The sequence below is a fragment of the Mustela lutreola genome, chromosome 2 (assembly GCF_030435805.1).
Source record: "Mustela lutreola isolate mMusLut2 chromosome 2, mMusLut2.pri, whole genome shotgun sequence".
NCBI lineage: Eukaryota > Metazoa > Chordata > Mammalia > Carnivora > Mustelidae > Mustela > Mustela lutreola.
In genome coordinates this window covers 17,394,388-17,410,927 of record NC_081291.1, presented here as the reverse complement: position 1 = coordinate 17,410,927, position 16,540 = coordinate 17,394,388, and the positions used below count along the sequence as shown (strand labels likewise).

The 16,540-nt window shown below is 51.6% G+C and overlaps 1 protein-coding gene and 1 long non-coding RNA gene across 11 annotated transcripts in view; one reads left to right on the top strand and one right to left on the bottom strand.

The window, feature by feature from the left end:
• Positions 1–16,540, top strand: part of KIF9 (kinesin family member 9) — a 49,698-nt gene that overhangs the window by 17,966 nt on the left and 15,192 nt on the right. For all 7 annotated transcript variants that reach the window (XM_059160741.1, XM_059160740.1, XM_059160735.1 and 4 more), the window contains 10 exons: positions 189–272; positions 382–474; positions 1,523–1,670; positions 2,718–2,782; positions 5,155–5,232; positions 11,847–11,915; positions 12,642–12,746; positions 14,315–14,370; positions 15,126–15,216; positions 15,702–15,835. In XM_059160741.1, the coding sequence (XP_059016724.1) occupies positions 189–272; positions 382–474; positions 1,523–1,670; positions 2,718–2,782; positions 5,155–5,232; positions 11,847–11,915; positions 12,642–12,746; positions 14,315–14,370; positions 15,126–15,216; positions 15,702–15,835 (923 nt within the window). The remainder of the gene's footprint in view (positions 1–188; positions 273–381; positions 475–1,522; positions 1,671–2,717; positions 2,783–5,154; positions 5,233–11,846; positions 11,916–12,641; positions 12,747–14,314; positions 14,371–15,125; positions 15,217–15,701; positions 15,836–16,540) is intronic.
• LOC131823869 (uncharacterized) overlaps positions 10,166–16,540 on the bottom strand; it is a 57,355-nt gene continuing 50,980 nt past the window's right edge. For 3 of the 4 annotated variants that reach the window (XR_009350690.1, XR_009350686.1, XR_009350689.1), the window contains exon 4: positions 13,601–15,312. This is a non-coding gene — a long non-coding RNA (uncharacterized LOC131823869). Of the gene's footprint in view, positions 10,425–12,558; positions 13,113–13,600; positions 15,313–16,540 lie in introns of those variants that run through there. The other variant, XR_009350688.1, reaches the window with a different exon arrangement.

Genomic DNA, 16,540 nt, shown 5'->3' with positions numbered 1-16,540 from the left:
TCTAGGTTTGGACTCTGGGTTGGTCTCCCATTCTACTAGTTTATAAATGAGATTTCTCTGGAAGGTTTGATGGCAGTAACATGAAATCACTTGTGTAGCTGTTGGTATTAGCTGTTAGTTAAAAATGAGCCAAATATCTTACTATTTTAATTTTTCAAAATGCTGTCTATGTTCCCCCTCCTTTTCAGGGAGAGACCAACAGGATTATAGCCTCTCACACAATGAACAAAAACTCATCCAGGTCACACTGCATTTTCACCATCTATGTGGAGGTGAGCGTGAGCTCTTTGAAGAACCCGGGAGGGGCGGCCGAGTCCCAGGCACCTGCTCTGTCAGAAACTTCTCCCTGTGATGTCTAACATCTGTTTGGATGTTTCGTAGGCCCATTCACGGACTTTATCAGATGAAAAGTACGTCACTTCCAAAATTAACCTGGTGGATCTAGCAGGCTCAGAAAGGCTGGGGAAGTCTGGGGTAAGTGGGAAACAGGAGGTGCCTTCTCAGCAAGCCACAACCTGTTTCAGGCATTGAGCCTGTGCACATGGGCTGTCCCTCAGGGGTTTTTGAGAGCCCAGCCCTCAGCTAGACCCGCTAGAGCATGTGGGCTTGACCCTTTGGAGCTGGGGGATCTGGTATCTTAGAGGTGAACCAGCAGCAGCATAGTTGTAGTTCCTACCTAATGAGATTTTTGTGAACATTGAGATGATGGCGCCAAATTCTTAGCAAGGTGCCAGCCCTCAGGAAGTGCTCAGTAAATGCTTTGTGCTAGTATTAGCCTTTCTCTGTGTATGGGGAGAGGGGTGCCCCCATGAGTCTTGCCGCATTTCATCTTAGACACTCATATGAGTTTGAGTAGTAGCATAAGAATTCACAGGATTCTCTGAATGCATTTCTACATGCATTTTTTACACTTGATCTTAGCCAAAAGGCCGAGAAGCAATTCTATGTGCATTTTTAAAAATATTTTATTTATTTATTTTAGAGCTAGAGAACAGGGCGGGGAGAGAGAGGGAGAGGGAGCATGCGCACAGGTGGGGCGGAGCAGAGGGGGAGGGACGGACAGACTCCATGCTGAGCACAGGTGGGGACACAGGGCTCAATCCCACAACCCTGAGATCATGACCTGACTGGAAATCTACAGTCAGACACTTCACTGACTGAGCCTCCCAGGTGCGCTCTTGTGTGCATTTGTCTATGTGTTTTTATGCGTATGATAGCCTCAGGGTGATGTGCTCACGTATCTGCACATACATTCCTGGGCGGATTCATGCCGGTGTGACTCTTAAGTGAGTCTGCGTAGGAATATTCACGTACGTATTCATACGCACGTGAACGCCCCCATAAATATTTGCAGGAACATTCCTGGGAGTATTAGTATTAGCCCGAGGTGCGATAAAGTCCCGTGACACTGGGGGGATGGCGGGCTCTGGGAAGGAGTCTCTGGCCTGGCCACCCACCCGCAGGGTTCTCCGTGGGGCTGTCTCCCGCTTGGTGTGAAGTGAATGTGACTTTTGGTTTGTAGTCTGAGGGCCGCATGCTGAAGGAAGCCACCTACATCAACAAGTCGCTGTCATTCCTGGAGCAGGCCATCATTGCCCTCGGGGACCAGAAGCGGGACCACATCCCCTTCCGCCAAAGCAAGCTCACCCACGCCCTGAAGGACTCGTTAGGTGAGGGTGCAGGTGGTACCCCGGCAGGAGGGACAGGCTGGGCCTCGCTGCCGCTGGTGATCACGGAATCGCTCCCTTCCGCTGGCCTGCGCTTCCCTGCGGCCTCTTCTCCGTGACCCCAGACGCAGACACAGCGGAAAAGGCAGAAGCATGAGTGGTATCCTTGTCTGTCACCCACGGCGTGCCATGCTATTCCCGCAGAACCTCGGTGGCAGCTTTTCCCTCTGCTGGGAATACCGTCTCCTTTCCCCTCATCTCTAAACCTGGAAGAATCCTTCATGGCCCTCAAGACCATGGTGGGCCTCTCCCTACACTGCCTTCTCTTCCCCTACGGCCTCTCTAACAGAGGAGCGGGGGCTGTGTCTTTGCATCCTCACGTCTCTAGGCTTTCGTGTTGGGCCTGATGGGTGTCTGATTATTGGTGAAGTGCCACCAGTAGCGAAACCCTGGCCCACAGCCCCATGCCAGTCTCCTCTGCTCTCCTGCTCCTGCTCCTCTTTTAGGTACATCCTGTGGCCTCTCCCCTTCCCTTCCCTCCTCCAGCCTCAAACATGCTTGGATGTGTCCCCTGTAACCCTGTCTGAGTCAACTCGGGCGGCTAAAACAGACTGGGGGGCGCCCACACAACAGACGTTTATCTCTGACGGCTCTGGAGGCTGCAAGTCCCAGATCAAGGTTCAGCCTGGATGGTTCCTGGTGAGGACTCTGTTTCTGGCTTGTAGACGGCTGCTTTCTTGCCGTGCCTTCACATGGTCAAGAGAAAGAAAGAAACGAGAGAGGGACTAGAAAGAGTTCTGGTCTCTCTCTCTTTCTTATAGGGCCACTAATCCCACTATGGGGGCTCTGCCCTCAGGACCTCATCTAAACCTCATTACTTCCCACAAGCCCCCTCTCTGGATGCGATCACATTGGGGGATAGGACTTCAACATAGGAATTTTGACAGGACACAGACACTCAATCCATAACAGACCCCCACCAGCCTTAAAGGAATCTCTTGGCAGAAAACCCACATGGTTCATGGCGCTTCTGTGTCCTGCTTTCTGCAGGGGGAAATTGCAATATGGTCCTCCTGACGAACATCTATGGAGAAGCTGCCCAGTTAGAAGAGACGGTATGTAAAGACAGCCCACATGGCCTACTTGGAATCCTTCTCACGGATTCCAGGGCTGGGTAAGGCTGGCTCTGGGCTGGCTAAGCTGGCATACTTAGCCACAGACATTATCAAAAGGGAAGGGATCCAGGGGATGAATCAGCCAAAATTGCTGCAGGAGGCCCAGGCAAGATCCACATACCAAGTACCAAGGGGCAGAGGGAGGAGACAAGGCAGGAAGCAGGCACAGGGTGGGCGCCTCTGTGAGGCGAGTTTCGCAGGGGGAAAGGACTGTGCTCCCTGGGGTGCTGCTCCTGTGAACTGGGATCTAGGACAGCGGATTTCTTGTTCTTCATAATTACACACTTAAAAATCTTAGAAGTAGCACAGATTCTGGGCTGTGGTTATAAGGCCTGTGTGAGCTGACAGGCATTAAGCATGTGCGCTGTGTGTAGTGTGGTAGGGACGTGCTGGGAAGAGCAGCTTGGGAGAGGTGAGGTGCCTGTGGCCTGAGGCCACAAGGTTCCTTGCCATGGGCCTCGGTAACGTGAGAGGCCCAGATGAAGGAGCCCTTCAGAGGAAAAGGGACTTTTCCTGAAACTGGGGTGAGGAAGGCGGGCACCGAGCCGGCTGCGGTTAAAGGATGTGTCGTACAGAAAGCTGAGGTGCTCCTGGCAGAGGACACTGTGGGCCCGAAGGTGTGGGCTGTGCCAGGAACATCTGGCCACTGGAGGGGAGGGCCTGGGAAGAAGAAAGGGAGAAAAAAACTGCAGAGGCTACACGAGCACATGACGGCCAGGCTGATGCTTTCACTGTTCTGCCAGTTGCTGGGCTGTCATGGCGTTTGAGTAGGGGAGGGCTGTGGCCAGCGTTGTGGCTCAGGGAGATTAACCCAGCTGCAGGACCCAGGTGACCTGGGAGGGGACAAGCTTAGGAGAACTAGAGGCAGTCATAGAGGCCATAATGGCTGAGGCAGTGACACGGGTAAGCTCACGCAGCTGGGCACCCCGGCGGCGGTCTTCCTCTGAAGGGTCACTTATCATAATCAGGCAGATTTGGGAAGCTCTCTGTAGGCATTTTGTTTTGTCAAGGGTGGACGGTTAGGGCAAGCTTCAGTCATCTGGAGAATCCACTTACGCGAAATAGATCCTTTCCAGGCACACTGCAGGGCCTCCCAGTTTCTTGCATTAGGGACCAGCCTGCGTCCAGAGAGGGTGCCCTGGGACTTGGGAGGCCAGGAGGGAGCTCCTGCTGACGTGCAGGCAGCATCCCCAGAGGAAGGCTTCAGGAACCTCCCAGTCTCAGCATGACAAAGCACGGGCGAACCCCAAGAGGAGCCATATGAAAATCGGGCCTCCTGACTGCCTTACTGAGGAAATGCCCTCTGAGACAGGCCCCCCTCTCTCCTTATCCCCACCCCTGAGATGGTCACCGCAGAGGAAGCAGCTCACCTGGTACCTGGCATTCCCCGGAGCCTTGTGACCCAGGACACAGCTCATGGAGCCCGGAGCTGCTGTTGGAAGGGCCTCGGGGGTTTGGGACAAAGGCATATTGGGGTGTGGAAGCGAATGATTCTCTTTTTCAAGTGCTTTAAGCCTTCCACCCTATTCCTGTCAAGGATCATGTTGCTTTATTCAGTGACACTGCTTGTAACGTGTGGGAGTAGATACAGCGAGGGCGCCCTGGCCACACTTGCTGCTGTGCGCAGAGCAAGAGAGCCTGATTCCAGCCCACACAGAAGCCGCTCGAGCTGCAGGGACGGGGCCTCCTCCCAAAGGCTTGCTGTGGGCCAGTCGTGTAGAGAGCATGTTACAGACCTCTTCACCAAGCCTCCCGGGCCCTGGGAGGCAACTCTTCCCAATCTTACAGAGAAGCTCCAAAGCCTGTCAGAGGCTGCACGGTTGGTCAGGGCAGAGTTCTTAACCACTAGACCAGACTGCTTGAAGGAGGAGCCCTTTCGGGCCTTCTTCTGGGCCACTCCTGGGTGACCCCGCCCCCCCCCCCAAGTCTGCACCCTGTTTTAGGGCCCCGAGTCAGCCCGGCATGGTGTGAGGCTGGGATCTCAGGGCCCGCCCTGTGCTACCACTGGCTGTACCTCACTGCCAGGGAGCAGCCCTCTACCTCTCATGCAACAACAGGGCTGTGGAGCAGCGCATTGGGGCCGTTTCTCAAGTGCCTGCTTACATGGCTGCCTCATGGGCCTCCAGCCGTAATTACCCCTGCCTGGCTGCCCCTCCCTTCTCCCCAAGAAGGAGACCCCACCCGTCACTACGGAGTATGTCTATATGCAGAGATTCATCTTTTCTGGTAGGCTCCTTGGACCTCCTTTGCAAATATCTCCACTCACGAACCATTGGCTAAAGACACAGAGGTCTGTCTGATCTGTTTTTCAGCTGTCTTCACTGCGGTTCGCCAGCAGGATGAAGCTGGTCACCACAGAGCCCGCCATCAACGAGAAGTATGATGCTGAGGTACTAAGGGGCTTGTGGGCAGGTGTCTCACTGTGGGGAAGGTGTGTGGGTGTGTGCTGCCAGGGTCACACAAGCCTCACTTCCCTTTCTGCCTCACCTGAAGATCCTCATGCAATCTTGGTCTGTCCTTTTACACCTTGGGGCAGACCAGGGTCTTCAGAGGTCCTGGAGACCCCTTAGGGGGCCAGCACCCAGATGAAAGGGCCAGGTCAGGTTACCATCCAGCTCATGTGTGAGGTTTTGGGGCTTCTGTGTGAGAGTTCCTTAGAGCTAACTGTTTCGAAGTGAAGTAAGTGTGGACAGACTCTCAGACTCATCTGGTTATGTCACCACAGAAGCTCTTTCATCCCAGCCTGTGTGATCCCTTTAAGCAAGCAGAGCTGACCATCCAGAAGTCACGCTTAGCATCACCACTGCCCAGGGAAATGCAGGTTGAAAGCTTAGTGGAATTCCACCTTCAGACCAGCCCAAACTAGAATTGTTCTGATGATGGAGAATGATGGTGGGGATGTACAGAGACAAGGGCGTGTGTCTGTCTCTGGCCAGAGTGTTGTCCATCCAGCTGCTGTGGAGAGCATGCTGGCAACATCTCGCCAAATCAAAACTCGTTTACTGGTAACTTGGCTTTCCTTTAGGACGCTTGTAGAATCACGGTCACCAGAGACAGGAGCATATGCATGCCCTAAGCTCATGGCAAAGCAGTTAATTAGACCTTCCTGAGTCTAAATCCTGATGGAAAATAATGGTCCCTGTGGCTCCCTAGAGCTAACCCATGGCTTGGAGGCAGAGGAAGGTATTGGGTTGGTTAGAGCTGTGGCTCTCAAACACGCACAGGTATCTGAACCCTGGGCAGGCTTCCGGAATAGCAAGTCACTGGACCCATTCACAGAGTTCCTGTATCCATTGGTGGAGGGGTGAGACTTAAGGATTTACATTTCTAGTAAGTTCCCCGAGGCTGCTGCTGCTATTCTGGGGCCACACTTGAGAACCACTGGCACAGTAGTCAAGAGCCATGGTCCCCACAGTGGACTGTCGTGGTGTGGCGACCTGCTCTTTCCTTCCTTCAGCTGCCCAGACTCAGTAGATGCTTACCCTTCCTAAGCCTCAGTGTCCTTGACTGTGAACTGGAGAAGTAGCAGAATCCACTCTCAAAGAGATGTGGTGAAGAATAAGCTCACGGGGAGAAACCCCTTAACACAGTGCTGTTGTGGAGTAAATGCTCAGTAAATGTTAGCTAGTCCCCTACTCACTCATACAGGTCAGCAGGGTCCCTTTCTGGGTGGACAGTCTAGAAGCGTTCTTCGCATACCTGTGTGAATGGCCTCGGGACAGAACAGGGCTCCCACTGCTCATTGGATCAGTAGCCTTTAATTAATAGGAGATTAGCTAAGTGAGCTACAGAGGGAGGGAGTCCAGGCTCCAGTTGTGTGTCTGGATAACCTTAAGTGGGACCACAGTGGGCCAAACGTTAGCGTCTGTCGTTTCCACCGAGTCTAAAAATGTGCACAGCAAAGCTGAAGATCATGAATGGATAGATGTGAGGGCAGTGAAAGAAAAAAGCGTGGGAGTGGGAAGACCACACAGAGGTTGGGGTTTCCCTCTGGGATGTCGGAGGGTATGGACTTGGAGTGAGGCTCATAGTGGCTTCACATTTCTCTGCCATGTTTTATCTCTCTCTCTCGCTCTTTTTTTTAAAAGATTTTATTTATTTATTTGACAGACAGAGTTCCCAAGTAGGCAGAGAGGCAGGCAGAGAAAGATGGAGAAGCAGGCTCCCCTCTGAGCAGAGAGCCCGATTCGGGACTCGATCCCAGAACCCTGGGATCATGACTTGAGCCGAAGGCAGAGGCTTTAACCCACTGGGCCACCCAGGCACCCTGCCATGTTTTATCTCTTAAAATGAAAAACAAAACCAAAAATTGAACCCAATAGGATATCCGGCTGGCTGTTCAAGTCCAGTTTTGGGGTGGTCTTCCCGGGTTTCATGGCATTATTTGCTATGCTTTTCTGTAGTTGAGGGATTTAATTTATTTTTGTTAATTTCCTCATCCGGTGTCCTCTGAACTCGGGAACCCTGCATTGCCACGTGCGAACCTGGCTGGGTAGGCCGTGCGCCGGACAGCAAGCACTTCCATGCCCTTCCATGTAATTTTTTTTTTCCTTCCATGTAATTTTTGTTCCGAAATCGGCATGATTGGTCCTGGCCAACCAAGTCTCCGTGTCACCCAGCATGGCCGTGTGTATGATCTTTATGATCAGCATTTATAAACAAAAATTCCTGAGACCTGAGGAATTCCTTTAGTTTCCCCTTTCCCTGGACCACAGCCAGCCTGCCAGTGTTCTTTCTAGCACAATCTTCAGCATGAGATGCCTCTTTTCGAGGCAGTTGGGTAGCTTCCGTGGCATTTCCTCAGCCAACCGTAAGGCAGGAGGCTGAGTCCCTGATCCACCTCCACCACCAGCTGTCTCTGAGCCTTGGGGTTTTCACCCTTGAACTCGGGGTGGGACTGATAAACTCCCGTGACCCTCCCACTCTGTGAGTTTGTGATGCTGTGAGGGGGTGTAAAGGCTGCGAGCCTCGGGCATAAACAGGCAGCAGAGCGACACTTGTTGTTCTCTTCTGCTGAGAAAAGAGAGCACTGGCAGGCCATGAGGGGTGGGGGTTAACCGGAGAGGCTTCCTGGGTGGAGAGCCGCTTGTACCTTAAGCAGAACTTTCTGAATTAGCCTCATTACGCTTATGCTGAAAACCCCTGACCATCAGAAAACTTATGTGAGTCTGTGCTGATTCCATCCAGAAAATGGCCCTTAGCTTTAAAGGACTTGGCCAGGTTTTCTGTTCCACCTGGGCTACCAAAAAAAAAAAAAAAAAAAAAAAAAAAGGAGTCTGTCAGCTAGGAGGTGCTGCCAGGTCCTGTTCTGTGGGGCCCGCTGCTCCTGCCCTGTGTTTCCAAGCAGATTCTCTCCAGTCAGACTGCCAAGCATTAGGAGAAGCAGCTCCAATGCTCTCAGGATGTGACATGGAGGCTGGTTCCCCTGGGAGCGGGGGTGCATCTCCCCACATCACCTGACTGGCTCAGAGATCTAAGCCTGGCTCCCCCTGCCACACTGGACAGTCACCCCACTGGAGGCCCTCAGTGTTGCAATGCAACAGACTTTCTCTAGCTGGGGCATGATGTCTTTAACAGAGCAGAGATCCTTCAGCTGAGAGGACGGGCTGGCCACCAAGCCTCTCCTGTTCACCTCATAGGAAGTCTACTGAAAGAGACCATCTTGGGGCTTCCCCAAGGGGCAGAGCCAGATTTGGACCCTGGTCATGCGCTTTGAGTCCCAGGCTTTGTGCTCTGAACTGCCACAGAGCCACCAGGATGCCAGGGTTCTGTCGCCCCTAGCTGCAGACTGGTCACAGCGTTGGTCACCAGTCCCAGGATCTAGTTGTCAGGGGCTCCCTCCAGTGGCCATTTTTCGACAACTGAAGAAAGCCCTATTCACAGTGACGGTTCTCAGTGTAAAATCCCTGTGCCTCTCATCTATCAACTGTAAAAATGACTCAGCAATTCTGTTTCTAGAAATATATCATTTGTCCATTTACCTAAAGTCTACGGAACACTTACCACGTGCCAGACACTTTTTGAAGCACTTGGAATATTAGTATGCAAATAAACACATGTCTCTGTCCCCAAAGAGCTGATGGTCTGCTGAGAGAAAGATAATAAATATAAGAAATAAGTGAGTCTAGGGGCACCTGGCTGGCTCAGTTGGGAGAGCATGTGACTATATTTTTAAAAGATTTTTATTTATTGGGGTGCCTGGGTGTCTCAGTCGTTAAGCGTCTGCCTTTGGCTCAGGCCATGATGAGATCGAGCCCCACATTGGGCTCCCTGCTTAATGGGAAGCCTGCTTCTCCTCTCTCACTCCCTCTGCTTGTATTCCCTTTCTCACTGTGTCTCATTTATTTGTTTAATTGATGCAGAGAGACACACAGCGAGAGAGGGAATACAAGCAGGGGTAGCGGGAGGGAAAAGCAGGTTTCCCGCCGAGCAGGGAGCCCGATACAGGGCTCAATCCCAGGACCCTGGGATCCTGACCTGAGCCCAAGGCAGACACTTAATAACTGAGCCACCCAGGTGCCCCGAGCATGTGACTCTTGATCTTTGGGTTGTGAGTTCGAGCCCTATGATGGATGTAGAGATTACTTAAATGAATAAACTATTAAAAAAAAAAAAACAGGAAGTGAGTCTAGATCTTGCTTTTTGCAACAACATGGATAGCCCTGGAGGACATTATGCCAAGTGAAATAAACCAGATACAGAAAGAAAAATAATGCATGATCTCACTATATGTGAAACCTAAAAGGTCAAATTAATAGAAGCAGGGAGTAGAGTGGTGGTTACCAAGAATAGGGGCAGGGGCCGAGGAAAGGAGAGATGATGGTCAAAGGGCACAAATTCTCATTATGTAATGGGTAAGTTCTGGGATCTGATATACAACATGGTGACCATAGTTAATAGTATTGTATACTGGAAATTTGCTAAGAGAGTAGGTCTCAGAGGCTCTTAGCACACACAGAAACGGTCGCTAGGTGAGGAGATAGATATGTTAATTAACTTGCTGTTGCAATCATTTTACTATATATATGCGTATGCTGTTGTACACCTTAAATATTCATAAATATTCATACCTCCAGATCACTATACTATACCTTCTATTACAATAAAGTGAGTCAAATGAATTTTTTGGTTTCCCAGTGCCTGTAAAAGTCATGTTTACACCATACTGTAGTCTGCTAAATGTGCAGTAGCATCGTGTCTTAAAAAAAAGTATATACCTTAATTTAAAAATGGTTTTTCAGTGGGGTTCTTGGCTGACTCAGTTGGTTGAGCATCCAACTCTTTTTTTTTTTTTTTTAAGATCTTATTTTTTTTTAGATCTTATTTATTTATTTGACAGACAGAGATCACAAGTAGGCAGAGAGGCAGGCAGAGAGAGGGGGGAAGCAGGCTTCCTGCTGAGCAGAGAGACCAATGCAGGGCTTGATCCCAGGACCTTGGGATAATGACCTGAGCTGAAGGCAGAGGCCTTAACCACTGAGCCATCCAGGCACCCAGCATCCAGCTCTTGATCTCAGCTCCAGCCTTGACCTCAGGGTTGTGAGTTCAAGCCCCCTGTTGGGCTCCATGCTGGTTGGGGAGCCTACGCAAAATAATAATAATAATAATAATAAGTAAATAACTGTTAAAAATATTTTATTGCTAATAAATGCTAACCATCGTCTGAGCTTTCAGCAAGCTGTAATCACTGATCACAGGTCACATAATAAATACAAGAATAATGAAAAGGTTTGAAATACTGCAAAAATCACCAAAATGTGATGCAGAGACATGAGGTGAGCAAATGCTATTGGGAAAATGGTACAAAACAGAGTTGCCTGACACAGGGTTGCTACAAACCTTCAATCTGTAAAAAGTGCAGTATCTGGGAAGTTCAATAAAGCAAAGTGCAATGAAATGAGGTATGCCTGCCTACAATTTCTCTTGAACAATTTTTTTAAATGTTAGTGGGGAAAAAAGAAAGAAATAGATAAATTCTAGAGTTCCACCGCTCAGTACATTAGCTCTGCTTGCTTGGGGCTATTTAAATTAGTTAAAATTAAAGTTCACTTTCTGGGTCACACTAGTGACATTTCAAGTATTCCATAGCTACATGTAGCTCATGGCACAGATAAAGACCGTTTCCATCATTACAGAAAGTTCTGTGAAACAGCATTGCTCTGGGGTATGTTGGTGATAGGTGCTATGAAAAAAATTAGAGCAAGATTTGCAAAAAAGAGTGGTGTGGGCGTGGAGAGGGCATTGCAGTTTTCCGCGGGGTGATTGAAGTTTTCTTAATTTAGAAGCTCTTGAACAAAGACTTGAAGGAGGTGTGGGGGTGAGCCAGGGCAGTACTTGGGGGAAGAGTGTCCCGGGCAGAGGGGACAGGTAGGGCAGAGGCGGGAGTGTGCCAAATAATTTGGTAGGGCTGGAATGAGCTTGGGGGGAACAGCAGGGAAGAAGTAATGGGGGCAGATCACAAAGGGCCGACGTTACCCAACAGAAACCTAGAAAGACCCAAAGATCTAAGGACAAAAATGTTGTGCAGTGTTGTTTGAAGCAGCAAAAATATTAGAGGTGACGTACCTGATTATCAGCAGGGAATGGCGATATGTCTGTGCAATGGTCAGGAAGGATGAGGGTAAAAGGTACAACTGTGCTTGGAGGCAGTGGGCTGCACTGAGAGGGACACCACCCTGGTAGACCAGAAATCTGAAGCTCCTGGGAGTCGGGGTATGCGGTTGCCCTGTGGGTGCCTGTGCTCACTGTGTTCTGTCTCCTCTGCTCTAAGAGGCAGAGGCCAGGGGACTGCTGAGGCCCCCGGAGACCCTAAACTCACCCCAGTTGGGGAAAAGTCACTGATTGGGAGGGAGCTGTCCAGATGCTGACATCACACCCCACAGGTTTCCAGGAGGTGCCTGGATGTCCAGGCATAGATTAGGGAATTGTGGGCTTGTTTTGGGAGAGGCAGGGTGTTCTCTCTGACGGTCCTCCCTGCCCCACCCCAAACTATGTTTCCTGGCAGCGAATGGTGAAGAACCTGGAGAAGGAGCTGGCGCTGCTCAAGCAGGAGCTGGCCATCCATGACAGCCTGGTAAGGGGCTAGCGGCAGGGGTCTGGGGTGAGGGGTTGGCTGGACTGCTAGAGGGGGTGAGGTCAGGGCACCAGGTGGGCAGAGGGACTGGGTGGACAGGGGCCAGATGGGTAGGTAAGCCAAGTAGGTAGGGAGACGGGAAGGGGGCTGGGGAACAGGGATGCCTGGAAGCTAGGGATACTAGAAGACCAGGAGGATGTGGGCAGGGATTTCAGATACCAGGGAGCAGAGGCAGACAGTTTACAGGAAAATGAGAGGCAGGTGGCAGGCAGGTAGGGCAGGGGCAGACAGCATGGGGGTCAAGGTCAGGGAGGTGGGACAGTTTGGGCAGTGGGAGAGGGGCAGCAGCAGAGTGCCCTGAGGGCAGAGGGTGGGAACTGGAGACCTCTGACAGCTTGCCTGGGCCTACTTACGGTCCAGGGAGGGTCTCTAGGCAGAGGCAGCCACCACCCCCACACACCCCCCTGCCACAGCCCTCCTGGGACAGAGTCTGCTGAGTCTCAGCCCCCTTGCTTGGAGTGGCAAGCCCATGTCAGGCGGCTCTCAAGACCTAGTTGTCCCTCTGTGACCCCAGAACCTAGCCAGCATGGTCAAGGGAATGGAGCTGGCTTAGTTGGCCAGGGCCTGTGTCCAACCTCCCTACCTTGGTTTTCAGAACGACCCCTGCTGCCCCTGTTGGGCTCAGGTGTTTGGAGCTTGTTGACATGTTCTTCATCCTCCTTCAAGGCCAACCGCACCTTTGTGAACTACGATCCCATGGATGAAATCCAGATTGCTGAGATCAACTCCCAGGTGCGGAGGTACCTGGAGGGGACGCTGGACGAGATTGACGTAAGGAGCCTCTCCTCGGGACCATGCCCTCCCTATCCTGGGCATCCCCCACTTGTGCTGGGCTGGCCTTGGAACCTCACTCTGAATGGGTGCAGTGGGTATGGGGTGGGTGGTGCTGGACCCCTGGCCTTGGGCTCTACAGCCTACCGAGGCCTCAGCATCCATGTTTAGGGTTACAAGGATGGGTGTGCCCCTCAGAGTGGCCAGCATCCTTGAATAGCCTTGACCACACAGGGGGTGGCCCATTACTGTGGGAACAGGGTGGTCCTTGGAGCCAGGCTGCCCTGGATCACATCCTAGCTCCGATGTCTCCTTGCTGCGTGACTTCAGCAAAATGCTCGACCTCGTGTACTTGGGTGGCCACACCTGTAGAGTGAGAGGGAAATCAAAGTGGAATTAACTCAGGATCTCAACTGTGCCGGGCAGAGTGAGGCCATTCAAGGGTAGCCGTCACATGGGCTGACAGGGCAGACACGCAGGGCCTGTGTTGGAGTAAGCTAGGGAGGAAGAGACAGCAGCCACACAGGGAAGGGTCCTCAGGGGGAAGGATGCATTCTATTTTGACAGTGCAGGACAGGAAACCCCTCACCGGGGAGCTACATGGCAGCACCACCCACCCCATACCTGCCACGCTGGGCTTCTTACTGTGGCAGCTCTAACTGACAGGCCTGGGACAACTGAGGAGTGGGCTCTTCTGGCCTTGGAGAAGGGTTAGTCCTAGAATGACCTTCTGTCAAGGGTAATGCTTGTGGTCTGTAGGGCCAAGAGGGAAGCCAGTGGCCTTCCTCGAGCCACTGATGTGTATATGCTACACAGAGAGTTCATGATGGAACCTTGTAGAAACAGGAGGGAGCTGAAGACAGTAAATTTTATTAAAATTTTTTTCTTAGTATTTTCAAAAACTAGAGTCAATTTTATAGAGACCTTCACTTAGAAAAGGTAATTTTTAAAGACTCATTTATCTGAGAGAGCATGAGCTCGCAAGCATGGCAGGGGAAGGGGCAGAGGGAGAGAGAGAGAATCTCAAGCAGACTCCCTGCTGAGCATGAAGCCCAGTGCAGGGCTGCAACTCATGACTCTGAGATCACAACCTGAGCAGAAATCAAGAGTCAGCTGCTTAACTGTCTACACCACCCAGGCACTCCACGGAAGGTCATTTTTATAGCCTCAGTATTTACTTAGTTTGAAAACTATGAATCAGTTGTGTTTCTCTGCTCATTTTTTTAAAAGATTGTATTCATTCATTTGAGAGAGAGAGCGCGTGCACAAGCAGGGGGAGAGGCAGAGGGAGAGGGAGACGCAGACTCCCTGCTGAGCTGGGAGCCCGACGCAGGGATTTGATCCCAGGACCCGGAGATCTTGACCTGAGCTAAAGGCAGATCCCCAACAGCTGAGCCACCCAGGCGCCCCTGTTTCTCTGTTCTTGAGGAGGTTCCTGATGTTCCATTCTCAAGACATACATGATTAAAGGGTTAGCCAAGGAGTCCTGGTTTCTCTTCTGAGTGTAGACACACCTTCAGCTCTGCATGGCCTGAGGCCCAACCTCTGCCTTGCTGTCTTGCCTCCAGATCATCAACCTCAGACAGATCCAGGAGGTGTTCAACCAGTTCCGGGTGGTGTTGAGGTAAGGGACCCTCACCCGCCCATCAGACTCCTACATCAGGCTGCCGTTTTCATTTCCCATGGCCAGGGTGTGGCTCTCAGCACACAGCCTTGTCTCTCATGGATGAGAAGCCAGCTCAGAGTCCTTGGGGTGTGCCCAGGCCCCTGAGCTCTCAGAACCTCCAGCCATCCCTCTCCCCTGGGGGAAGCCGGGAGGAGAGCTGTCTGTTCAAGGCCAACTCAGAGAAGAAGTGATCCCTGGTGGGTGTTTCCTGAGTTCATGAATTAGACGGGAGGTCCTTCTGGAGTGCCAGCCCTGAGTGTGGCCAGAGCAGGGCATCATGAATATGCCCTGTGCCCCGCCCCCACCTCAGGAGGCATTTGTGATGTATTGGGGTGCAGACATACCTGTACAGTGAACAGCTTGTGCTGGGTGGTAGCACAGGCGTGGGTCACATGTTTCCCTGGGGCCTTTTAAAGATAGAACCTAGGTGGGAAACCATGGTCCTGAGGCAGGCTTACAGTCCTTGTTAGTTTCCTTGGAGCAGAAGTCCCTGGCATACAAGGGTGGCCACTGCCAATTCGAGGGGTGAACAGGTGGTATGTGGTCTGAGGAATCGGGGTGTGGAATGGGCTTGTTTTGTCTGGTTCACCATGAGGGTGTGGCTCCATCACAAGGGGCCACACCCAAATGACTTCTAGTTCTCATACTTGGTTTTCGATCTGGAAGGTTCAGCCTAGCTCCAAGGTGCAAGGTGTTCTCTCCTCTCTCTCAAGCCAACAGGAGCAGGAAGTGGAGTCCACTTTGCGCAGGAAGTATACCCTTATAGACAAGAATGACTTTGCCGCCATCTCCGCCGTCCAGAAGGTATGCACGGTTGCTTCCTGTTGACAGCGTTCATGTCAGATTTTTTCCATCCCCAGACCTTTCCAGAAGCAGCAGGGGTTCTACATCCGAGCAGATCTAGGGTTGCAACAGATAAAGGGAATACCAGGATGAGCGTGACCCATGCAAGAGTAAACCGGATATGAATTCAGAATGGTCTCCAGGATTGGAGTCATGACCATAAACATGACCATAAACAAGACCAGTTCATGGAATTAGGCTAGAAACAGGCCTTAAGATCCTCAAGGGTTGGCATGAGACACCAGACCATTGAGTGAAGTTGATGTGGAGTGTGGACATCGGTGGTGAGAGACAGTGCTGTTGGAGACAGCCTCAAGCTAGCAACCTGGGCCCGCCATCTTGGCATGTGGGGTGAATATACCCACCTAAGCATAAGAGTTACTTGGGTCCCCCACAGGCCAAAACCCTTAATCTAACCCTCGGCCTTGTGGCTGGCCTCTATCCAGGCAGGGCTTATGGATGTTGAGGGCCACCTCGTGGGTGAGCCTGATGGACAAAGCTTCGGACTCGGGGTCACGCCTTTCTCTACCAAACCTGGGAAGAAACCCAAGTCCAAGAAGATGTTCAAAGAACAGCTCGGGTGAGGAACCTTCCTGTTGCTTTACCTGCTCACCACTTGGCCCTCCTCAGCTGGTGAAAGAGAGGACACAAGCTAGTGTCTTTGCTACTGGGTGGTCCCTATTGCTCGTATTGCTGAGAATACTAGCAACATCTGTGGGGTCCAGGCTGCGCTGGTTACCTCTTGTCCACAACCCCAGGAGGTAGGAGATCATGGCTCCATTTTACTAATGTAGAAACCAAGGCTTGGAGAGTCAGTTCACACCACTGACGAGTGATAGAGTAGAATAGAGAAGCCGGGTACCACCCAGGTATTACCTGTGGAAACCACCCCTAACTAGAGTCCTGTGACCTACTCCTTGGTACTCATGTCACCTGAATGCCCCAGTTCACCTTCCAGACAAGAATCGTTTGTGTGCACCAGGCGAGAGAAGTGTCAAGGCTCACTAAATGAGATGCCCTCCCTGGAAGGTGCTGGTAGCTGTGGACATGAACACGGGCTCTAGGAGGCTTCTCTCACAGAAGGGGTCACCTTGTGTGAGGCATGGCAGCCTCTCTGGGCTTCCGTTTTCTTCTCCCTAAATTGGGGAATCATAATAGTAGCTTCAAAGTCAGGAGGGTTGTTGGAAAGATAAACGGTGAAGGCAGCCCCCGTACCTAGAACGTACACCATCCTAATGGGTGTTGCTATATTATCGTCTGTCAGAGGACACGGGCCGGAGCTGAT